Below are 24,840 nucleotides of genomic sequence, written 5' to 3'. Positions count from 1 at the left end.
ACAATAGGTGGAGGAGACTGGACAAGAGGCCTTTGTGTCTCCCGGGTGAAGGTCCCTGGGGCACTGCCAAGGCGGCTGAGCCACACAGGACTGTGTGTCCATCCTGCTCCCACTCTTGGCAAGGCTGCAGCCAGGCCCCAGTCAGCTGATGTGGAGCCCAGCAGGACTCAAGGTCCCAGGGCCCTGGGCAAGCTCCTTGGCCACAGAAACAGACCTCCTGTGCACTGGGTCCAGACACTGACTGCCTAAAGCCATACATGGAAGGTCACTGGTTGTTGGGAGGGTGAGTGTAATTGCCTCTAATTCACAGAAAAAGAGGCCCTGAAAGGGGCTGGAACTGGGTCAAGTTCTCCCAGAGTCAGTGCTGAAGCTGAGCCGGAACATGCACTCCTGACGCCTAGACCAGAATGAGAGAGAGGGGGGTATTCATTCATTCATCCATTCAAACATCCAACAAGTATTGAACAACTCCTGGGACCTCTGGGACCAGTGAGAAGAAGGCAGACAGACCTGGTCCCTGCTCTCCTGGAGCTCACAGTCCAGGAAAGGGACAGACATAGGGTCCCTGGCCACAGGAGCCATGGGAGTGGGGTTGAGGGTAGAGACGGGAGTGATGTCTGTGGCTGGAGTCGTCTGAGAAGGCAGTTCAAGGGAAGCAGCTGAAGATGATGGACCAAAAAAAGCCGAGTGTTCAGGAAATTTCTAGTGACTCTTTCTGTCTGAGATTAAGCACAGAGAGCACAGGGGAGGCTCCCCCCACCCTCCTCTCCAGAGCTGGAAAGTCAGAACCCTGAATGCCCGGATTTCCTCCTGGAAATAGGAGGCGAGTGCTCTGAGCAAGGTGCCTGGGAGGAGTGGACACAGGTTCGCGGATGGTCTCGCGGTGGGCAGTGACAGGGGCCACAAAGATACCAAACTTTGCAAAACTTTAGCGTCTCTGAAAACCACTCATCATCCCTTATGAGGAAGCCCAGGGAGCCTCGGTCCCCAGGCGGTAGGACAGTCGCCGCCAGCCCCTCTCCGGGCAGCACCCGAAGCGGACGCCCTGACCCCGCGGCCCTATCGCCCGGCAGCGTCCCCGAGTGGTTGGCGGAGTGTCTGTCGGGACGGGAGGTGGTGATGGCTGTGCCTGGGTCTGTCCAGAGTCCGTCCCGCCCCCGGCCTGACCCGGCAGGGTAGGAGGCCGGGCGGGGCGGGCGGGGCTCTCAGGCACGTGGGTCTCCGCCGCGGCGACTGGACGCCGGCGCTGGCAACCGGGAGTCGCGGCCGGGGCACTGCGGGCTGACGAGCGCCCTGCGAGGTGAGGGCGGGCCGCCTGCAGGGCCCGGAGACGAGGAGACGGCGGCGGGCGGGCCCGGGTACGCGGCCGGTGGCGACTCAGCCGGCGCCGGGCAGGCAGAGCGGAGCGCGCGGGGCTGGCCGAGGAGTCGCGGTTCCCAGCCGGTGTGAGCGCTCCGGCAGGTCCGTGGTCGAGCTGGGTCTCCACCGGAGCTTCGAACTTGGGGAATGTGGACGAATACCCGCACGGATACCCGGGTGAATGTGCACGGATACCCGGGTGAATGTGCGTCCGCGTATTTGGGAAAGTCTGTGTGTCACTGGGTGAGTGCATGCGCCCCTGCGGGGTCGAGTTGCTGAACCTGTGGAACTTGTTTGTGTTTGTGCTCTGGTGTGGGCGCCCCGGCAGCGTGGGACCGGGGCCAGAGACAGGCCAACCCTGGAAGCCCGCTGAGCCCCCTCCCTCCAGGGGCGCTCTGGGTGGCAACCTCGCCTGGGCATCGGCAAGACTGGGGTGGGGCGGGGTGGGGGTGCCAGAGCAGTGGCCTAGAAGGACAGTTAACCCTCTGTCAGGGCAGTTTTAATCTGGCAGGCTGCGGTACGAAGGGTCAGTCTGGAGAAAGACAGTTCCCTCTCTCCCCACCCCAACTAGGGCCGCAGGTGTCAGGCTTGGGGTCGCCACGAGCCAGACCCAAGGGCCAGGCCCTGGTGCGGACCAGAACTGCCAGTTTGGAGTCTGTGGGACTGATGGCAGCTGTTCCTTTCATCATGCATCCCCAGCTTCCCTGGGCCCACAGCCTGAAGTGCCCACTTTGTTTGGGATCTAGGCTGGAATAATGGGGAGCTTTTGAGGGTCAGGGTGGGGACCAGATAAAGTCTCAGCTATCTATTGGTGGGAGCGGTTGGGAAAGAGAGTCTTTGAGCAGACAGGGCCCCCTAAAAGCTCTCTGGAGACCCAGAGAGCTATACTCCATCGTGCCTTGTACACTGTGTGACCGTGGGCAAGGCATGTCCCTTCTCTGAGCCTCAGTGGCCTCGTCTGTAAAGGGGGAGTAATAATGATGTGGAACATGAGGACTATTGAAGAGCTGGTGTGTGGGTCATGTTCAACACAAATATCCTCCTGGGCAGGCTCACTGCTTGGGGGTGGGAGGATCAGTTCCTGGAGGGAACTTCCTGAAACACAAATCCCAATCATTCTCCTTCTTGGGCTAAACTTTCACAGGACTTCCACTGGACTAACCCTGAGCCCCTTGGCCTGGGACTCAAGGCCCCTGAGAACTGGTCCTTGCCACCTTCTCCAGCCACCTCTCCTGCCTGACTCTTCACCCTCTAGTAAATGCATGTAATCTGCTGTGCACAGTAGTCAGTTTCTTGCTTCTGGACCATTGCATATTCTATACTCGCTGCCTGAAATGCCCTTCTACTCTCATTTTCTTCAGTTGGAGAGCTACCCAGCCTTGGGGACCAGCTCAGATGCCCCCTCCTCTGGGAAGCTTTCCTTGATTCCCTCAGCTGAGTTGGAGCCTCTTCTGGGCTCTTGCAGTCCTGGTGCTGACAGCCCTGGTCCCACCTTGGACTGTTATGGTCTCTGTCTGTCTCCTCCTTCCCTCTCCCAAGGTCTGGGGACCCCTGCATGGCAGGAACTGGGTCTCACTCATTTTTGTGTTGCCAGGACCCTGCACAGTGCTGAGCTAAACTGGGAGAGCAGCAGCAGCCCCTAACGCCTGCTCCCTGTCCCCAGCTTCCCCAGTGAAAGCCTGTCTACAGTGGAGCTCCACGTCATTACAAAGAAGGGGAAACCAGAATCAGGTCACCAGAATGGATGCACAGATTATCAGAACAGTGTGTCCTGGGACACTACAGGACTCAGGGTGTACAAGCTGAAAACTTGGATTTCATCCAGAAGGCAATAGGGAACCTTGGAAGTTTTGTGAGCAGGGCATGGTCAGAACAGCATTTCAGAAAAATCTCTCTGGTTGCAGCGTGGAGAATGGATTGAGTAGTGTTGAGTACGTGAAGGTTAGGGCATTTGTGAGATTGACACCAGAACCATCCAGGCATTATTTAAAGTTGGAGCCCTTGTCCCCTTGGCTAAACACTTCTCTGAGTCCTCAGATGCTCTTGCTGAGGAATTTGAGGACAGTTAGGATTCTCCCTCCCCTAGTAGGAGCCAGGAGACTTGAAATTGATCTCATCCCAGCTTTGCCCCCAACACGCTGGGTGACCTTGGGACAGTTCTTGCCCTGCCAGCCTCTAAAAGGAGGCCAGAACCAGTGAAGTCTTGAATTGAGAGTATGTGGGGGTGGGGGGGAGGACAGCTGGCATGAAAGGCTTATCACTCCCCACTTCGTCTTACCTTGGACTGTCCTGGGGTTTGGCTGGAGGGGTTGGGGTGTCACAGTGGGTGACACTCACAAATGGTTGCCAAGCTTGGACTGCAGAGTGAGGCTATGGCCCCTCCTTTCTTGTCCTCCTCCTGCCCAGGGTGCACAGAGCTTTGAGGTTTCTGGATCCTCCAAGGACCAGCTAAAAGAGTGTGAGAACATCACCGAGTTCTCATAGGTGACCCTGTGAAGGCTTTGATTTGGCTTCTTTCCTGACTGTGAGGAGCCACTGTGCCCCTTTAGGTGTCAGTTTTGCCATCTGTAAATTGGGCATGATGGTCCTTGTGTCTTCGAATGCAGGTTGCTATGAGGATTCTTAAGACAGTGTCTAGGAAAGGGCCTTGTAAGCTGTAAAATGCAGTGCACAGGGGAGGCGCGTGATACTTATAGACCTAAATGCATTTTGAAGACGATACAAGAACACTAATGTAATAGTGAGAGATCGTGCTGTTTATTGGAATTTTAACTATTGACAGCCTTCCTCTCCCTGCCCTCTCTGCAGAGACAGCTTACTAGTAACATTTTATAAATGTACTTCATTTTATCTTCCACCAACCCTGTAAGGGAGGAATTATTACTCGCATTTTGCAGATGAGGAAATAAAGGCTCAGAGAGCACCTTGACCAAAGTCACAAAGCTGGTGAAAGTTGGGGTTCCTGCCTACCTGCCCTACCTAGCTTAACCCTCCCCATTCAAGACAGAAGCCCCATCTGGGTGAGGCCAGGTCCTCTAGTTTTCAGGCTGAGGGAAGTTTGAATTCCATCCTGAAAACATGTCTTCAGTTCTTGCTTGTGGCCTGATTACCCAGCTGCTGGTAAGATAGTATCTGCTCAGGCTGCCCACAGGGCTGGAGAAGCCTTGCTGATCTGGGTGAGGGGAGGTGGAGTTATCCCTGGTGAAATCTTTCCTCTCCTCAAACTTCCTTCTGTGGGTCTGTCTGGTGTACCTTTTGACCCACACCTTCCTCTTAGGCCTGCCTTTGTGTCCTCAGGTCTGGCCTCTCCCAGCCATTGGGAGACTGGCTATGGGGGCCTTCCCTGACCTCTGTACTCATCCTAGAGGTCAGTTGCAGGACTAGGCCAGGCCGGGCCCACTGTCTCTCTCTGTCCACATCACCCAACACAGGCTGGGTACAGAGAAGGTGCCAGTGAGTGTTTGGGAAATGAATGACCAGGTGAAAGTAGGTGTATAATAGAAGAGGAAGATCTTGCTCCACGGAGAGATACAGTTGGTTCTTGAACAGAGGGGTTCCTCTACTCCTCTGTCATGCCGTCTCCAAGGCCTGAGTTGTGTCTGGTCCAGTGAGTAGCTGGAGCCCCTGCTGGGAAGGTGGGCAACCTAGGCCCTTCTGGGCAGCTGCTTCCTCCTTGGTGCTCTACCCTGGTGCCCTGTCACTGTCATCACGGTGACAATGACACTGCCTGGGCCCTGGAGCATGGGAGGAGGGCCTCCCTCAGACTTCTTGGGGCCCTCTCCTCTCCTCTCCCCCTGCCTTGGGGAGGATCCTGGTGCTGCTACAGCTCCCTGGTTAGCGCCCAATCTCCCCAGCCTCAGCTTGTGGGAGGAGTCTTGCTGTGGCTGGGCTGTGGGCCAGCAAGGATACTTTCCATCTCACAAGGAAATCCAGGGCCAAGGGATCAGCTCCCCTCACTGGACCATTATGTGTGTAGTCTCCTTCTTGATCCCTCCTTTCTGACCCCCCTTTCCTATCCAACTTCCACGTGGCACCATCTTTGCAAAGATCAACTCCTACCATGTCCTTCCCTGCTTAAGCCCTGCCATAGCTCCTCATTGTCCTCAGGATTGAGGCCTCAACCTGGCCTTCAAGCCTTTTCGTGTGAGACCTGCAGGCCCTCCCGCATTCTGTGCCACCTAACCCTCCACTCCAACTTCACATGATCCCCCAGCCTTCCCCCGACAGGCCACACTGTCACACCACGGAGTCTTTGCTCATGCTCCTCCCTCTGCCTTCAGTGCTCTCCTACCTTTTTGTCTACCTGACAAACTCCATATCATCCATCAAGTCCCAGCTCAAATGACCCCTCCTCAGGGAAGCTCTCCCTGACTACCTCCCCACGCCAGTTAGAGGTTACTCTGGATTCCATATCCCCAGGGCTTCCCTTAGTCATGGCTTAATCACTCAAGCAGACTTGGTCCATGTCTGTGTCTTTCTCCCCATCCGGACTGGAGCTGCTCAAGGGCCTGACAGAGTCTGATCTGAGTCTGGGTTTGCAGGGTCTTTCCGAGGTTGGGCATATGGGGGTATTAGCAAATGTTTGTTGAGACACTGTGGCTCCTGGGAAAGTGATTTATGATTGTGTTACTCTGAGAGTCTAGACTCCTGTGGTTCTGAAAATCTCAAAACCAAAGCTATCAGAAGCAATGAATAACAGAAGTGAAGAAACATTTAGCATTCACTCCTGGAACCAGAGACTCTTGGAATTGGACTGTAAGAACCAATGAACTCCAAATCTTGGAAGCACTCTGAGTGAGACAATCAGAATCACAGGCTCACGTATATCCTGGCCAACACTTTTGTCCCTTTTTCTACATTGGGGTCTCCATTCTCCCTCTTTCCTCCAAAACTGGACCCTTCCTGCTTCTGCACAGACCTGATCACAGCCCCTTCTAGGAGCCTTTCCTGACTCCTCTGACCATGACCCCTGCTCCTCTGCTAGGTCACCTGGTAAGGCCCCTGCTGAGAAGTGTTTCAGGGTCTCTTTGTCAAGATGGGCAGATGCAGCCCCCACATTAGGACAGTGCATGATTTGCTAGCCTCACGGAGCACCCACCTGCCCCCTTGTCTTGCTCATTCCTCATGAGCTGTCTTATGTAGCAGTGATTCTCCCTGTCTGACCAGTGAAGAACCTGAGGCTCAGAGAGTGGAACTGACTTGACCAAGATTGCACAGCATGGATGGTTCCAAGTGGGAGCCTGAACCCAGGGTTCTTGCCTCTTGAGTATGGCTGGAGGCATTCGGGTGTGATGGGCTAGGGTGGAGTCCAGGGCATTGTGGTTCTGAACTTGTTCAGTTTAGCAACTGTGCGGGGCTGGGCTGTGTCAGAGGTGGATCAGATGTCTTGGAGTCCTGCCCTGGGGTGGGTTTGGGGGTGCTCAACCCCACACTGAAAATTAGAAGACCAGACCTTGATAAGGCCCTTCCTCTTCAGGAGTCTCAGTTTCCTGATCTGTAAGGTGGGAGGACCAGCCTAGCTGACCTGAGACCCACACACTCAGATGCTCTGAGCTCAGCCCCAATGGGTGGCTCCCACGGTCAGGATCCTGAGGGCTCCCAAGGGGGAGAGAGATTCCAGAAGGGGCTACAGAGACCCAGGGCCTCCAGAGGAGGCTGCAGAGGCCTCACATTACAACAGCACCTGCTGATAACATCTGAAGTTAGCCCTCAGCTATTTCCCCAGACAAGCCCCAGTGTTTGTGGTGCAGAAAGCACACCAGGCAAGGCTGGGGGCCTGTTGGCCTTCAGCCCCATGGAGGACATTTGGGAGGGGGCAGAGGATGACTTCCAAGACTCTTCCTGTCCTCCAACCCAGCCTTGCCCTCTCTACTCCCCTCAAGCCACAGGGATGACTGACAGTTTCCCAAACATATTGCCCCAGTTTTCGCTCACTCTGCTCCTCTTCTCTCTCCACCCACTTGACTCCTACCCATCTTCCAAAGGCAGGTGTCCTCTCCTCCAGGAAGCCTTCCCTGATCACCGCCCCCACCCCCATTCCCATTAGCGGCCCTCTTGGTTCCTTCAACTCTCATCACCTTAAGTTGTCACTGACTATTTCTGGTTCTTCCCCTGTCCTCTTCCCTCCACCCTCAGCCTTGACAGTGAGCTCCTCAAGATCACGGAAGGGTCTGACCCACCTCAGAGTCCCTAAGTGCCCCTCACAGGGACAGGTGTAGGTATGGCAGCCCCTGTAAAGGGTGAGTGAGTGATGGGGTATGGTGGGGTGTAAGTCCTGCTGGGGGTCCCTAAGCTGCCCTCCCTTCTGAGGATAGCCTTCAGTGTGGGAACCTTGATCTGTGGTCATGTGTCTGTGACCTTGCTACTCTGCCCATAATACCTGTGGGTTTCCTGCCCCTCTTATCTTCCTGGGATACTCCCATCCTCCCTGCCTTCTTCACGTGCTAAAATTATATCTCTTTTAATTATTTCACAAAATGAGTCTAAATCATCTCCTTTAGTTATCTCGACAAACTTATGAGGCAGGTACTGTTCTTAGATTGCAAGGAAATTGAGAGTTAAGTTGTGGAGCTGAGGCTCGTCCAGATCCTATAGCTGGGAATGGCAGAACTGGGATCTCCCACCTGCCCAGTGCCCTCCCCTGTCCCTCAATGGTGTTCTGGATCCAGAGCCTCTGTTTCCCTTCACAGCACTCCACCCCCAGCAGAGGCAGGCAGCAGGAGTTTCCAGAATGGTGATGGGTCACTTTCCCCTGCCAAACTGGACAGGGCCAGCCAGGTGGGTGTCGAGCAGGCAGTACATTCCAGAGCCACCCTAGTGGAGAAGCTGGAATGTTGTCCAACCACCTTGGAAATTCTGCAACCAGCCTGGGAACTGCCCCAGCCACTCCTCCTGGCTTTGGGCTCGCTAGCCTGGGACCACAGGGAGAAAGACTCAGTGTGGGATAGAGGCAGAGCCAGGTTAAGGGAGAGGGTAGTCAGTCTGCATGCTAGGCTTGGCTCTGCCCTTGGCTTATTGGTGACCTTGGGTGAGATCTTGGGCTACCCTTTCTGGCCTTGTTGGTTTTTTTTTTTTTAACTGTAAGATGGGTACAGTAACCATCATGGCTGCTTCACAATGGGGAACTACCAGGAAGAGTAGATCTTGGGCCCTGCCAGTAAGACGTTCCCTCTGGTGGAGAATTAATCAGACAGGCAAAGCTGTGGGGCTCAAAGAGGGCTGGTCAGGGAGCTTCCTGGAAGAGAGGATCCGGGCTTTGGAGGGTATGAGGTAGTTACCCCAAAACTGGGTTCGCCTCTTCATGGGCATCAAGCCAAAAGGCACAACCAAGCCAAAGAGCAGGAGAGGGAAGTACTTACTACTTGCAGCAAGTAAGGAGAACACCGGGGACCTTTCCCAAAGCAGTGTCTCACCGAACAGCAAAATTGGGGGAGTTTTAAGCTAAGAGCACATGCATATTCACTTGCAAGGGATATGAGCAGAGAACTCAGCATATAATTGGGACAAAGGTTGACAGGGTCCAAGCTTTAGTTGACTGAGGACTCAAGTCAGAAAAGGTCATCATCATCATTCCTTAGGTTCCAGTTGATCTGGTGGTTGAGCCCTCAAGGGGGGTTTAAATTTTGCAAAACTGCTCAAGAAAGTGCTTCAGGCTAATCTTTACCATTGAAACAGGACTGGGAATCTTTACAACTGATTTATTGTATTTGCTATCGCTACTTCTCTTGCCCTTAAGATCATTAATTACTGAGACCTGTTCAAGGGCAAGCATTTTTGGCCAGGCTTAAATCCTAGGCCTAATATGGCTTCTCTTATGCCAAGAAAGCCATGCCTGGTTTTCTTTCTCTGGGGAACCCCTACCCTATCTGCTTACAGTCAGGGGCATAGCTCCTAAAGTCAGACAGACCGGGGCTGCTCTGCCATTTGCTAGCTATGTGACCCTGGAGAGGTCATTCAACCTCTCTGAAATTCTCAGGACTAAACGAGAAGAGGTTGATGGAGCCATCTAACATGGAACTTGGCACAGAGAAAGCATTCAACTCTTGTTATGACATAGCTGCTAGAAGATAAGGGAGGGTATCCCTAAGCAAAGATATGACCATGGGACTGCTTTTGCTGTGTTGGAGACAGAAGGATGAGGGTGGAGGCGGAGAGGGAGAGTAGTGTGGAGGGCGGCAGGCACCAGATCAGCAGGGCCTTGAGTGCCAGGCTCAGGAACTTAGATGTCAACCTGAGGGCAATGGGGAGCCATGGAAGGATTTTGAGCTCCATAGTATGTGGTCAGATGTGTGGTTTAGGAAGACCCATAACTGCAGTATGAAAGATGGACAGGAGGGGCAGGGGTGGAGGCAGGGAGACCAGTAAGTAGGCTAGTGCAATGGTCTAGAGGAGAAACGCAGGCCCAAAACCATGGGGTCGGGAAGAGTGGCACGTCTAAGCCACTGCATTGGTCGAACTGACAGGGCTTGGTGAGTGAGGGTTTCACATGGGTGGGAAAGAGAGAGGTTGTCAAGGGTATACTGGAGCTTTGAAGCCTGGAAGGATGGATGGTAGAGACCCTTCTCAGAAATGGGAGAGTGGCTTTGAGAATGTGGGTTGTTCTACCTTAGTCTTTTGAGTGAAGATATCTCCCTAGGAGGAGAAGATTGTGTGTGACCCTGGGTGGAGTGGGTGAAAAGGTGAAGCTCTTTCTTTCACCTTGTCACTAGACTCCAGAACACACTGGCAAACAGCTACCAGCCCGCTGGCCAATGTCAGCCTGAGACTCCTGGGGCAAGGTGCACTGGGGAAACGGGGTCCAGGGCCTTTCCAGTACCCCCTCCCCCTGCCCTATTCCTGCAGCCACCCATCTCCTCTCCCCACTTTCCCCCATGCTTGCATTGTACTTCCAGCTTGGGGACCTGGCTCAGCTGTCTCAGACCCCACTCCCCCATTGCAGGGAAATGAAACCAGGAGAAAAAGGAAGGGGATGTTCTTTTTCTCTGAGGTTTGCTGGGACCTGCCCACACAGAGGCGTTCCTCCACCAGGTCACCATCCCCTCACTGAAGCACTGTGCCTGCTCTGTGGGAGGGGCTCCAAGCAAGACATAAAACTAGGGCCAGAATCCAGAGCTGGGTTCTGCTCTTGGCTCTGTCCGTGGCTTATTGTGAGGGCTTGAGCCTTAGTTTCCTCCTCTGTCAAATGGGAGGTTGGCAGAGGTGATTTCTAAAGGCTGTTCCAGGCCCTGACTGTTTAAGACTCTGGGTGTGTGAGAGAGAGTGTGTGTGTATACATCTGAGTATGACTGTGTAATCTCTGTGTATCTGTGTATCTAGGTGTGTCCATGCCTGTGTGTGTCCTTGTGTGTTTACAACACCTCGGGAGGAATGGTTAGAGGTGGGATGAGGGAGGAAGGGTATTCCAGATAGAGACCCAGCTTGAGCTAAACTAGGTTGGCCAGAGTACTGTCGAGTGTACACTGGGCAAGGAGGGTATTGACTGTTTCCAGACCAGGACCAAGGGAGGGGGCACTGGAGGCTCAGCTCAGCTCTGCAGGGTATGGGGGAGACCCTGCCTGGCAGAGCCACCCTCCCGTGAAAGGGGACCTGGGCCTGAAGGCTGGGAACAACCGTCCCTAGAACATGTGAGCTAAGGGTGGATGGCTAGGGGGTGAGGGTGGGCAGAGGACACTCCTGCCTACCGGGACAAGCACACCAGCTCACCTCTTTGCTTCTTTCAGACCAAGATTGCAGCAGAAGAGGCAGCCCGGGGAAGGCTCGGCCTGGCTGACTTCCTGTGACCCAGAGCCCAAGCTGTCTCCACCTCCCTGTCTCAGGAGCCTGGGCACTGCCTGCCCTGAGAAATGCTGGAAGCTGGGCGAGGCTCCAGGCCAGGGGACCTGTTTTTCCTGTTTCCCACAGAGTTCCCTGCAGCTCGGTCCAGGGGTCCAGGCGGGTGCATTCATGAGTGAGGAACCTGAGCCTGCGCTGAGCATCCTGACAGCGAGAGCAGGGGCTAGTCAGGTATGGGCGTGCAAGGGCAGGGTCCACTGGCTGGGAGGCTGGGAGGCTGGAGGCTGGGAGGCTGGGACTGGTGCACTCGTGCATGTGTATACACTGAACTGGGGGTAAATCAAGGGGATCTGTGCCCTGCTCCCTCCATCCCAGGCTGTGATGAATTCAGGCTTCAGAGCCAGACAGCCCTGGGTATCAAACCCAATCTTTCCAGTTCCTGGCAGTGTGACCTTGAACAAATAGCTTAACGTCTATGGCGGCATCTGCCAAGGAATGAGGTGAGGGATGAAATGAGGATGCTGCAGGGAAGTTGCTCAGCCCAGACTTGACCCCTACAAAGTGAAGGGGGGTGGTGACCTAGGATCAGGAGCTCCTGATCCAGACTGACCCATGACCTGAGCCAGAGATGGGTGAGGTAAAGGAATGTGGGTCAGAGAGCTGACCCGTCTCCAGAACGCCTGGGTCCGGTTCCCCTCCCTCTGTCATTTCTCTGATGTGTCCAGAGTAGAGCAGGACTCTTGAAAGAGAGACAGTCCAGGAGCCTGCCTAGGGCAGGAGCAGGCCTCAGGTGGGCTGGGCCCCTGGAGGGCTGGTATGACCCCTGGCCACCTAGGATCAGCAGCTGAGAAATCCTTCAATGTCATTGTCCTCTGAAAAGTCCTCAGAGGAATAAGGGAAAGGAGAGCCACCATCATAAAGCTTAGCCTCCTCTGGCCTCCCATAGCTCTTGTGCTTGCTTCACTTATTCATTCATTCATTCATTCACTCACTCATTCATTCATTCTCTCATTCATGTCATACCTGCTTTGGATCAGGCCTCTTGCTGGATGATAGGGCCAGAGAAAGGAATCAGATGGACCCAGTCCTCCAGGAGCACCTGGAATGTGTTGGGGTAGAGAGTGGAAGGACAAATTCCCAGCAGGGTGTGAGGAATGCCCTGGGGGATTAGTGATGGAGGGGGAGAGCTTCAGAGCTGAGGTGACATTTGAGAAAAGCCTTGAGGGATGGGCAGGATAGAGTGCAGTGTGTGTGGGTCTGGAAAGGCTTTCTAGACAGAAAGAACAGCAATACACAAAGGCAGGAAAGCCTGGCAGGCACTTACATGGCTCATATCTCCCTCCACTCTAGGAGCTCTTGAGCGCAGGGCCAGCCAGAACTGGACACAGAGGGGCTGGTGAGTGGTGTTGGACAAAGTTAGGCGGGAGCTGGTCCTGGGGAGATGGGAGTGAGGCCCCAAGGGCATCAGGGGTCAGGAGAGGCAGTGGGGAGGGCCGAGGGAGAGGGCTGGGCACTTGGCTGTCTCTATAAGCAGGGGCTGGTCAGAGGGGGTGGGGCAGGAAAGATGTACTCACAGGTTGGTGGGCCAGCCTGCGGAGGGAGAGGACAGCCAGGGTCAGTCTGGACGGGAGCCATAGTGATAGAGTCCCCAGCTGGCCTGTGAGGGTGGAGGTCAGGATGTCTTAAAACAGGTGGAAAGGGCAGCTCCCTTGGTTCATGAAAGACTTAGGGAAGTTTCCGCCCCTCTCATCAGTGTCAGAGATTCCATCATGAGTAATTAGCAAGAAACTGTGTAGAGCAATGAGATGTTGACCATGAAGGGAAGATGAGGGCCCTGACCCCGACTCTGAGGAGAGACCCACCAGGCCTCAGCACCGGGGCAGGAGCGGAGCAGCAGTGGGGAGGTGGGGCTTGGGGGGGTGGTTCCCTGAGCATGGAGTACAGAGGGGCCACCCTCCCTGTCTCCAGTGGGGCAGAGCACCTCATGGGGGGAGTTTGAGGACCACAGTTCTACCAGGCCAGGGGATTCAGCCCATGAGAGGTCTGAACCTCAGGAGGGCAGGAAATACCTGATGTCATCTGGGGCTCTGTGGCAGAGCTGGACACCCCAAGCCGGTGTCCCCAGGGGGAATGGCTCCTCCACAGATCCTTAGTCTCACACCCGGGCCTCCAGGCTCCTCCTACAGCTCCTGTGAGCCAGCAACTCCTGCTCATCTCCCAGTGCACCAGATCTGGTGGTCCCAGCCTTCGCCCTTCCCCACAGTCCATGATGTGGCATCTCACACTTACCACGCCTGACACTGAGTTCCCCCTCCTCCCGACCCCTGAGCCTGAGGCATCCTGGCCCCTCCTCCATCCAGACTCCCTCTGGGCCAGTCTCTCCAGCCTCCCTCCCAAACAGCTCTCAGACCTCTCCCCTCACGAGGTCCCCAAGCCTGACCCCAGCTTGGGCCTTGGAGTCATTCCCCTGGTCCACCACACTCACCTGCTTCACAGCCTCCAGGACCTTCTGTCTCTCCTCCACCCCTGGCCTGAAAGAGCTCCCCAAAGATTTCAGGAAAAAACAGCATGTGAGCTGAGCCTCGAAGCTCATAACACACAGTGTACCTACTGTGTGCCAGGCATGGCTCCAAGCATTTTACACGAATTACCTAATCCTCACAGCAGCCCTGTGATATAGGTTCTGTTAATCACCTCATTTTACAGATGAGGGAACAAAGGCATTCTGTGTCCAGAGGCCGGGCTCTTCTTAATCACTGGAGTTTGCTGCGCTGAAGGATAGAGTTGTAATTTCAACAGGTGGAGGCGAGGGGCGTGAATGGATTCCAGATTGAAGCAGCAACATAAGGCTGGGAGGGGAAAAGCGTTGGGTGCATTCAGGAAACTGCAGGTCACAGGGGATGCGGCTGGTGACCGAGGCTGGATTATGAAAACCTCTGGTACCAGACCGAGGAGCTGGGTTTTCTCCTGAGAGCAGACAGGAGCCACAGGAGGTTTCAAGCAGGAGAATGACTTTGTCTTTTCCAAAGACCCCTCTGGACTGGGGGTACTGAGGCTGGAGACAGGGAGGCTGATGCAGTGGCTCCAGCAGCAAGGGTGGAGGTGACACTGGGCTGCAAGGAGTGGAGTGGGATGCAGGAAGTGCTTTAACGCTGGGCCCTGAGTCCTGGCCCCAGGCAAGAGGGGTCCCAGAAGTTTGGCCCTGCCAGCGCCCCGCACCCCAACCCCATACCTACCTCCTCACCCTGGATCTGTCCCGGTTCCTTGGGGAGGAACCTGTGTCCGTGGGAGGGAGGTCACAAGTGCAGGCTCCCTGCCTCCTGGTAGCATCTTTGCTGACAATAGGAGGCAGGGAAGATGGGGGAAGGGGAGGGTTATGGGGAAAGAAGGAAGCTGAGGGAGCAGTGTGTCCTTCAGCCCCCCTAATCGTAACTTCATGGGCCTCAGGCTGCTTCTGGGAGACCAGGCTGGGCAAGAAGCTCAGTGTCTAAGGCAGTAGATGTCACCGGCCCCGCAGAATCTCTGAGCTCCAGTCTCTCAGGACCCCAGGTTCCAAAATGAAAGGGATTTTACAGCCCCAGATTCTCAGGGTGGGGAGGACACACATGTCATCTGCCCTCTCTGTCATCCCAGACACACCCACACATAGGGCACAAGCCTTTCTGCAGACTCTGCTAGAGAGATACTTGCACACCCCCATAAGCAGGGAGTTCACTACCTCCTCCTACAACCCCTTCCATTGTGGGATGAACCCAGATAGGAATTGCAGCCTATCCCCAGCCTGTGACCTGGGCCAAGTTACTTGAATGATCTGTGTCTCAGCCTCTTTATCGGAAACCTGGCATGATAACCTGGCTCCCAGAACCATGTTGTAAGGATAGAATGAAGTCACATGAATAAAGCACACATAGTAGTAGTGGGGCTTGAATAATGTCAGCTCCCCCTGCCCCTTCACACTATTAGAAAGTTATTCTTTGTGTTTGTCCCAAACCTGCCCCGCTGGGACTCCCATTATGACTTCCAGCCTACCTCCTGAGACCTTTGGGCACATCTTTGCCTTCCAGACTTGGATAGTCTGAGAGAGAGCTCTTGGTCACATTGGAGAGGTGGGGAGAGGAGGAAGGTGGCATCCTGATCTCCAGGTGCTCACTGTCTGGGTGGTCAGGCATCACGGCTGTGTTATATGCTCACTGGGGACAAGGTAGGAGAAGGTCAAGGTAGTGATGATGTGTGAAGAGAAGCTGGGCAAGCCTGGAGGAAGCTGAATTTGCCCCCCAGCAGGAGTCCCCCGATGCCCACACTACCACCTACACCCCAGACTTCCCTGGAATCTTCAGGAGGGTCACAGCCCCATCTGGTAGCCTCATAGGCCAGGGAGCAGGACTTTTGTTTACAGATGCAGGAAGTACCAGAATAAGAGTGCCTAAAAATATTTGCTGAGAGGTGAATGAATGACTGAAGAGGGAGACCCTTGGAAATACTCCCTCAAATACCAAAATACCAGGCACAGGGCCAGAGCCTCCCCAGAGAGAAGAAAGATGAGCCAAAGGAAAGAACTTCCTAATGCCACCAGGAAGGTGTGGGCTGCCCACTGGCCACAAACAGGCAGTGGGCACTGGGTGTGAGGTGGACCCAGTCAGCCTCAAAGGCCCCTTTCCGTGAATCTCAGATGGTACCCCTTTGGGACCACCAGATCCTCAGATTCTAGAGCTCAGAATCCTAGATCTAGAACTCTGTGTTCCTGAGGTTCTCAAACAGGGGCACTGATTTTTCTTTTTTTTTAAGGCAAGCTGGTAAGTATTTTAGGCTTTGAGGAACATATGGTCTTTGTCACAACTATTCAACTCTACGTAAACAGACGGGCATGGCTGTGTTCCAATAAAGCTTTATTTACAAAAACAGACTGGTAGGCTGGATTTGGCCCTCAGGGGGTAGTTTGCCTATCCCTGTTCCAAAGTGTTAGAATTATATGATCCTGACAGTCATGGATCTCATGAATTCTTAAGGTTCCAGGGTTCCAAGGTTCTGGGCCCCCTGGGTCCAGGGAGAGAGGCAGATCAGATGCAACAAAAGCCTTGAACGTAGTTGGGCAGATCTCAACCGAGGGAGTCTATGGGCACTTGGGGTCCCTCATGGCCCTGGTCAGGTGGGGGTGTCAGGCTTCCCTGCTGGGTCCTGATGGCCGTTCTCCCCACCACCCACTTCCCTTCAGGGCGATGGCCACAGGCCCAGGCCTCTGGAATGGCACCATCAATGGCACCTGGGATGGGGATGAGCTGGGCTACAAGTGCCGCTTCAATGAGAACTTCAAGTACGTGCTACTGCCTGTGTCCTACGGCGTGGTGTGCGTGCTCGGGCTGTGTCTGAACGCCGTGGCTCTCTACATCTTCCTGTGCCGCCTCAAGACCTGGAACGCCTCCACCACATACATGTTCCACTTGGCCATGTCGGATGCGCTGTACGCGGCCTCCCTGCCCCTGCTGGTCTATTACTACGCCCGTGGTGACCACTGGCCCTTCAGCACAGTGCTCTGCAAGCTGGTGCGCTTCCTCTTCTACACCAACCTTTACTGCAGCATCCTCTTCCTCACGTGCATCAGTGTGCACCGATGCCTGGGTGTCTTGCGTCCACTGCGCTCACTGCGCTGGGGCCGGGCCCGCTATGCCCGCAGGGTGGCCGTCGCCGTGTGGGTGCTGGTGCTGGCCTGCCAGGCACCCGTGCTTTACTTCGTCACCACCAGTGCACGTGGTGGCCGCATTACCTGCCACGACACCTCGGCACCCGAGCTCTTCAGCCACTTCGTGGCCTACAGCTCCGTCATGCTGAGCCTGCTCTTCACGGTGCCCTTCGCCATCATCCTGGTCTGTTATGTGCTCATGGCTCGGCGGCTGCTAAAGCCGACCTACGGGACCACGGGAGGCCTGCCGCGGGCCAAGCGCAAGTCGGTGCGCACCATTGCCGTGGTGCTAGCTGTCTTTGCCCTCTGCTTCCTGCCTTTCCACGTCACCCGCACCCTCTACTACTCCTTCCGCTCGCTGGACCTCAGCTGCCACACCCTCAACGCCATCAACATGGCTTACAAGGTCACCCGGCCGCTGGCCAGCGCCAACAGTTGCCTTGACCCTGTGCTCTACTTCCTGGCTGGGCAGAGGCTCGTGCGCTTTGCTCGGGATGCCAAGGCACCCACAGACCCCACCCCTACCACCCAGCCTCGCCGCAGGCTGGGCCTGCACAGGTTCAACAGAACTGATACTAAGAGGACAGAAGACTCGGCCAACAGTGAGAACTCTAGAAAGACAGAGTCCACACCATCTGGTGGTGAAAACACTAAGGACATCCGGCTGTAGGACCTGAACCCCTTGGGCCTGTGCCAGTTTGTGTCGGGTGGGACTGTAGACTTGTTCAAATGGGACAGTCTCCCCAGATATGGACCATCAGTGAATCAGGCCGGATGGTCAAGGGGACCGTGACCCCAGTGCTCTGTCATTTGACAGGGGCGCAGTTTGTTCTCTGTGGTCCAGAGAGCTCAGCAGTCCCCACATCCCCAGTCACCATTTGTATGTGAGATTTGGTGAGTAAGGTTTTAAGAAAGGCAAGGGTTTGGGGCCAGTGCTGCCCCTGACCTGAATCCCACGTAAATACCTGGCTGTACCTGCCAAGGTACCTAGGCTGGGCTCCAGACTAATCAAGTCAAGTGGAGAAACAGGCCCAGAGAGGAAAGTGACTTAACCAAGGTCACACAGCCAAGCCTGCGCCTGAGCTACCTGGGAGGGACAGGGTCGCAAGTTGACCAGAGGACCCTCGTAAGGAGTCAGGGCTGAGCCAGAGGTTCCCACGATGAGTCGGAGTGGTCTGAGTGCCACCGTGGGCTCAGCTCTGAGGAGGACGCCCAGCCCAAGGGATGAACGTCTGGGAACTGATGTCATAAACCCATCTGGAGGCTGGGAGCCAGTTTGAGGCTGGGACTTGTACTAAAGGTGTTGTTACCTGCTGAGCCGGACCCCGTTGTGTAGTTGGAGGTTGGGGATACAGCCTGGGGGGCTCTCACCATCCACACTAGGGTCCTTTCTCCAACTTGTTCTCTTCTGCCACCTGCCTTCCCAGTAGCTGCCTCAGTGGTGGTCTCATATGAGGAATATCCTCTCCAGACCCCAGGTCATCCTCCACTTTAAAGTTAACTGGCTTTTATGCCTGGTTTTTCTGGGTGCAGAGGGGAGTCAGGTGGGGTCCCAGTCCTCAGGATCCCCCAGTTTAGGATTTAATGGCGATGACCAGTCATGTGCTGGTAAATGTTCAACCATTTAGCTGACTCTCGGCGGGGGGTGCGGGGGTGAGAGGAACCCCTTATTTGTAGCATTGCCAGTTTCTGTGGTACGAATACTCCTGCCACAGCCAGTTTCAGACTACCAATGTGATGTCAGCCTCCTTGCAAAATTCCTGAAAAATTAACAGAGGGCTCTTGAGAGCAGGTACAAGTTTCTCTAGCACACCACTGGATAATGCTGAGTGGTTGGGGCAGTGGACCAGGGCATCAGGGAAGGCTTCCTGGAGTGGGTGGACTTCTGAGAAAAGCACTTCATCAGAGAAGAACATCCAGGTGCAGGTGCATTCTAGGCAAAGACATGGGGGCAGGAGAGCAGGGGGTGCAGGAACTGGAAGCCGGCTGGGCAGTTGGTGCCCAGGCTCAAGGCAGGAATGGGGAGGGGGGGCGGGTCACAAGGAGGCCAAGTCAGGGCTCCCTCCTTTCCCTGACCATGAGGTTTCTTTTGCACTGGGGATAAGCGTGGGAGAGATTCAGTCTTCCTGTCCAGTCCTCTGCCTCTTGGGAAAATCCAGCTACCTGGCATAATGGTTGGTGCTCAGGCTGGGTCAGAGCTTAGTGTGGGGGAGATGAGTCTCACCTGGGACAGGTTCTGGGTCTAGCCAGGACCACTCTGGAGATTTGTGGAGTTCATCTGGACAGGGCCCAGCCCTAGCCTTTGGGCAGGAATAGGGCAAAACTGACAGACCTCACTTTGAACCTCAAGGATAAGGACTCTCTCTCTCTCTCCCTCTCCCTCTGGGAGAGCCCTTGCCCATTGGGCCCACTCTGCCTGAGAGAAGGTCCTTCTTTCCCCACCCCACCTACACCTACCTCCTATGACTTCTCCACTCTTCCCACTCTGCCTCTTCAAAACGGCACCCCCCAGAGGTCGCTCACATGGGCTCCCCCATGTGACAGGGACCTGTCACAAGCCATGACCCAAATGATTCCTCTGCATTGTGCAATGTGGGTGACTTGCCCAAAGTAGTGTGAAATGCTCACCTCCCACATTCTAGGTTCTATACTCCTGTTAATGTAGCCCAGGTCCTTATGAGCATTTTTGTGATGATCTCTTACAGTCTGTCCTTGAACCTTTCTTGCAGGCCCGAGCCTATCTCTTGCCTACCAGCTGCTGCTCAGGCTGAACCCAATCCCAGTTTATAAGGCACCTCTACCCAGGTGAGATACTCTACTGGCCAGGAGTGTTAATGCTGAGCTCTGACCCCCTCAGCCCTGCTCAGACTCAGAGGCAGGGAGTTTTATACATTGTGACTTTGGGGGCTCTTGAGTGTCTACCTGTGGTTGGGGATGGGGCTGTGTCCACCACAGGCCCAAGTTCCCCTATAGTCCCCATTCCTTTCATGTCCTGCCCAGTTACCCCTCCAGCAGCTGTCCTGGAGACCCCAAGAACTGAGGGCGCCACAGCACACAGAGACCACACTATGGCCTAGCTCCAGGACACCTTCCTTAAACCAACTGCCTACAGATTTCTAAGGACACAGGACCTAGGGGACAGGAGGGCCTGACTCACCATCTAATCGTGTGGCAGGCACTGGTGGGGGTGGGGAATGAAGACCCTAAGGGAACCAGGGACAGGCCCAGGGCCCCTCCTGAGGACCCTAGTCAAACTGTCTGGCCCTTTGGTGTGGACATCTGGCCTTGTTCTCAGTGCCCAGGCCCCCCGCCTGGTGGGTGAGGTTCCTGACCCTGTTGCCTTATACTATTTTCAGCCCAAGTAAGAACAGGATTTTCCACTCCCAGCCCCAGACCATTGTCCAGCAGTGACGTGGAGGGACCTGCCTGCTCTCAAAATATCTCCTCTTACTCTCCAGGCCTTGCTGCCCTTTCCCCACCTCCTCACCCTGACATCACTTCCTGGGGCTGTTGACTCCTGAAGGACGCTGTGAAAGGTCACAGGACCTGACAGGGACCCCAGGGATTATCCAGCCCAGCTGCAGACTCCAGGCCAGAGAGGGGCAGGGCCTTGTCCATGGTCACTCAGCAGGTCAGCGTGGCGCCTGGTCGTGCGCCAGGGGCTCGGGCTGCCCCTGCGGCTCTGCTCCATTTAGTGCAGGTCAGTGCCTTTGTGGGAATCCTGCAATCACCCCCACCACCCCAGCTCTTCCCACCTCTGATGGAGCTGGGGAGCTGAGGCCAGGGACCTGGGGCTGAGGGGGGCGGGGAGAGCAGCTGGGAGGAGTAAATGCCTGCTGACTGGCCTACAGCAGCTCTTCTCAGTGAGCTCCATGCAACGGGGGCAGGGGCCCTGGCACATAGGGGTCTCTGCCCCGGGTGGCATTTGTCCCAGGGCCCAGGAGGGACACTCTCACCCTCCAAAGGCTAGGAAAGGCCCTGGCCAACGTGCCCTCCAGACACAGTTACTCCTATCTTGGTCCAGGTCAGGCCACCAAAGCTACCCGTCTGCCACCACCCTTGTCAAGGCAGATTTGGGCTGATCTGTTTAGAGCCAGGCCCCTGAGGAAGGGAGCTAAGGTACTGACCCATGTCCCAGGCACCAGGCAGGGCCCTCTCACATCCATTATTATTTATTCTTTACCACCACCATGTGAAATAGACATTATTACCCCCATTTAGCAGATGAGAGGACAGGCTCTGAGAGGTGAGGACTTGCTCCAGGTCATACAGGCAGTAAATGGGTGAGTCAAGATTAAGTTCAGGTCCATCTGATGCCCAGATTAGTTCCCTTTCCAGTATCCCATGCCACTTGCAACCCCTGCGGGGCAGGAGAGTTTGTAAGTGACCCTTTGTGTGATTCAAGATGAGAGAGGCAGTCTAGTGAGGATGGAGTTAAGAGCACCAGTTCTCTGCCCAGACCACCTGCGTTTGAGGGTTGTCTCCACTTCTTCCAGCTGTGGCATCTTGGGCAAATCAATCTTGCAGCACCTCCATTTTCTCATTTCTAGAAGGAGATACTACCTCCCATGTAGGGCATTGGGAGGCTTACCTGAATGAATACACATGAAGCACTTAGAACAGGGCCTGGCACATGATAAGCATTTACACGCCAGGCACTGTGCCAAGGGGATACAGAGGCGAGCCAGCTGGACCCTGCCCTCAGGGAGTTGACATAACTTAATAAGTAACCACATTGGGATAAGTGATTTGAAGGAAAGGACAGTGTGTCCGGCCAGTGAGCAATAGAGTGTCCCCTGTGGCTGAGGCTTCCCCAGGGTGTGGGAGGAAAGAGCAGGTCCATCCTGGGGTGAGGTGTGGGACCACCCTCTGCCCTGCTTGGCACTGGGTGGCTCTCAGGCCCTTGAGCTTGTGTGTGTTTACAGAACCTTGTCCAGGTGATGGGCTGTGGAAGGGCAGTAAGGGGAAGTGATGGCAGGAGGAGGAAGAGGAGGATGCCTCTGATCTTCCAGAGCCCGCCCCTATGGGCTCGAGGGCTCCCACCCACCCATGGCAGCAGGCTTAGCCATTTCTCCCTGACTGGTGGTGCCCACCACAGGGTGCTGCAGCCTCTCCTTGGTTTATCCAAGAGTCAGAGACCCAGGGCTGGAGGACTGGCCTGGAGCTGGGCCAGAGCAGGCAATGGATGGACAGTTTTTGCTGTGTGACCTGAGGCCAACTGCTTGCCCTCTCTGGGTCACTCTATAGAACCTGGAGACCTTGCTTCCCACATTCCAGTTCTCCCTACCTTAGGGCAGCAGCCACCCAGATTTTTCATCAAAGACACAACTAACAGCTACTCCCCCAGGCACTCCCAAGACCCCATGAGTCCTCAGTTCTGAGGACTAGAGTGGGGCAGTGGGTCTCCCCTAGTATCAAGTGACCAGAAAGGTGAAGTGACTCCATTGGCACCACACATTGCCTTGGAGTGGAGCCAGTTGAATGTCTGATGCTTCTGCCTCCTGTGGGGTAGAGGCTGGAACTTGGCCAGGAGTCACTGCGCTGCAGGATGAAGGATGCATTTACCTTCCCCAGGGGTATGTGCTTGAGGTGGGGGGTGAAGGGTGGGGGAAATGAGCCCCAGAAGCCAAACTCATCCTCCTCTGTCCTGATGCACCATGTGACATGGTGAATACTTTTTTCTCTCTGGGCCTCAGTTTCCCCATATGCAACAGGCCTTGGCTCTGCCCAGCCACTCCAGCCTCTTCGGTAGGGCTTGCCTCTGTCTCGGCTCCAGCTCAGCCAGGTGTCCAGTCTCAGCCCTGTCCCAGCCAAGAACAATGGGCCAGACCGAGTCAGCCCCCAGGGGCTCACCTGAGACTATTTTCAGCCTTTGGAGATGAAGTCAGAAAAGGATCTTCCACTCCCAGCACAATGGCTGCCCTGCACCATTGTCCAGCAGGGCATCCGCCTGCCCCAAAGTATCTCCCCTGCTTCTACCCTCTGGGCCTCCCTGCCCTGCTCCTCACCTCCCAAACTTGACATCACTTCCTGGGCCTGTTACTCCTAAAAGCCACTGTGAAACAGCATGTGAGCCCCCTGGGAGACCTGACCAATTGGAAACAGTTTTCCCTCTTGGCAGGGACCCCAGGGATTATTTGGCTGCATTGAGAGACTGGAGACCAGAGAGGGCTGTGCCTCACCCAAGGTCACGCAGCAGTCAGCATAGAGACTAAATGTGAGGCCAGGGCTCTGTGGCTTCTTCCGTTTCCTCCATCAGCACTGGTCTCTACCTCCTGGGAGTGACAGCTCATCTTGGAAGGCCTGGGGTGGACATCCTGAGGAGAAGCCTGAGTGATGTGGGTGAGAGGGGGTGTACCTTGGGTTCTGACCTTGGAGCTCCCGATTGAGTTCTGTTTGTACCAACTGTGGCTTTAGTGTGTGCTGAACTCAGAGTTACCAAGTAGCAGCTTCAGGGAAAGGAGGAGGTCGGGGGACACAGGGAAGCTGAGGCAGGAAGATCAGGGTTCTGGCCCAGTTTAGCCACCACTAGCTCTGTGATTGCAAGCTCAGTTTCTTCATCTGTAAAATGGAACTGATAGTACCTCCTTTTCCAGTTTACTGAACAGTGAGCATGCAGTAAGGCACAAACGTGCAACTGTTTTATTTTTCTCCCATCGACTCTCTCTGCTTGATGATGTCTAATTTCCCTTTTCCATCCATAACTGCATATTTGGTAAACTCCAAAACTTTGAGTCACTTTTGGATAACAACTAAAGTTCAGTCCAGTTTAAAATTCCAATCGCCTACTTAATTTACTGCTCCCTCCTCCTCTTCCCCTGTGCTGGGAGGACCCTGCTCCCTCTCCTTTGCGTGCCCCTCTCCTCTGGATGTGGGGCAAGGTGAGGAGGAAAGGGACCAGTGGATCATCCCCAGGACTGCCACAGCCCCCTCTTGCTGTCCTTGCTTCTCTGATCCTGACAACCTGACATCAGTGCCCCTCTGCATGGAGTCTCCCAAACACCAGACCACACTTTTGTAAGAGTCCCTTCATTAAACAATCCCAAAGTCACCAGTTTGAGTGTGACCCATCTTTCCTGCTGAGACTCTTTAACTGATACACTCCAGTCTCCCTGAGTGATTTTCCTAGAGCATCCCTCACCTGGCTTGGGAGTGGGAAAGCCCTGTCCGGCCCCCTCCCCCGTCCCACTAGGTTGTGAACTCACAGCTGCAGAGATGTCAGGTGTTCAGCTTGTAGAGTCAAGAGTGATGGGTGGGGGACTTCCCTGGTGGCACAGTGGATAAGACTCTGTGCTCCCAATGCAGGGGGCCCAGGTTCGATCCCTGGTCAGGGAACTAGATCCCACATGCATGCCGCAACTAAGGAGACAGTAAGCTGCAACTAAGGAGCCCTGGAGCTGCAACTAAGGAGCCCACCTGCCGCAACTAAGACCTGGTGCAACTAAATAAATAAATAATAATTTTTTAAAAAGAGTGAAGGGTGGTAGAGAGCTGGGGTAATAAACTCAGAGAAGGTATCTAACACCAATTGTTTTCAGGTTACTTTAGTAGGTGGGTAATTTACCCCTCTGTGTCCTCAGCTTTATGTCCTGAAGCCAAATTCCAAATCAGCAGCCACATGAAAAGTCCTACCTCACTGTGGGATTAAACTGTCAGACCAGCCTTTGTGACCAAAGCAATTGCAAAATGTGGGGGAGGAAATTAAAAGTCGTCACCCAGCCTGTGGTAGTGTGTGTGTGTGTGTGTGTGTTTATGTCTGTGTTTATGTCACACACAGTGGTCACATCTGTGTGTGAGGGAGAAAGCTGAGGGGTAGGGGCTGTCCCGGCAGGTACCACATAGATACCTGGAGACAGAAGGGCCACAGGTGGGTGCCTAGCCTGTGGGAGAAAGAGAGGGACCAGGAAGGGTTGCCATGGAGTCAGACTAAAACCAGGAGATGGAAGTAGACAGGGTTGGGGATGACAGGAAGAGATGGGAGTGGGGAGGGGATCCAGCTGCCAGCTCTGTAGACCCCCTTTCCTTCTCTCCCT

At 54.9% G+C, this 24,840-nt stretch overlaps 1 protein-coding gene across 5 annotated transcripts; it reads left to right on the top strand.

Moving 5' to 3' along the window:
• Positions 1 to 1,214: 1,214 nt before the first annotated feature.
• On the top strand, positions 1,215 to 23,858 carry P2RY2 (purinergic receptor P2Y2). 5 transcript variants are annotated; one of them, XR_005020900.1, is made up of 4 exons: positions 1,308 to 1,602; positions 11,079 to 11,361; positions 16,343 to 19,612; positions 20,266 to 23,858. XR_005020900.1 is itself a non-coding variant. In XM_036860465.1 (3 exons), exon 3 carries the CDS (start codon positions 16,347 to 16,349, stop codon positions 17,475 to 17,477), a length of 1,131 nt encoding a protein of 376 aa, XP_036716360.1. In that variant the 5' UTR covers positions 1,215 to 1,300; positions 11,079 to 11,361; positions 16,343 to 16,346; the 3' UTR covers positions 17,478 to 23,858. The 5 variants fall into 5 exon arrangements, 4 of the variants coding, with proteins under 4 accessions (XP_036716360.1, XP_036716362.1, XP_036716361.1 ...); XM_036860465.1 differs by lacking the exon at positions 1,308 to 1,602 and adding an exon at positions 1,215 to 1,300 and having other exon boundaries at positions 16,343 to 23,858; XM_036860467.1 differs by having other exon boundaries at positions 1,308 to 1,542; positions 16,343 to 23,858.
• The last annotated feature ends 982 nt before the right edge of the window (positions 23,859 to 24,840 follow it).

Source organism: Balaenoptera musculus, chromosome 8, assembly GCF_009873245.2.
Source record: "Balaenoptera musculus isolate JJ_BM4_2016_0621 chromosome 8, mBalMus1.pri.v3, whole genome shotgun sequence".
Classification (NCBI taxonomy): domain Eukaryota; kingdom Metazoa; phylum Chordata; class Mammalia; order Artiodactyla; family Balaenopteridae; genus Balaenoptera; species Balaenoptera musculus.
This window is presented reverse-complemented; position numbering and strand designations above follow the sequence as displayed.

What these genes read in the sequence shown, in the direction of transcription:
- P2RY2 (XM_036860465.1), top strand. Translation starts at nt 16,347, where the DNA reads ATGGCCACAGGCCCAGGCCTCTGGAATGGCACCATCAATGGCACCTGG.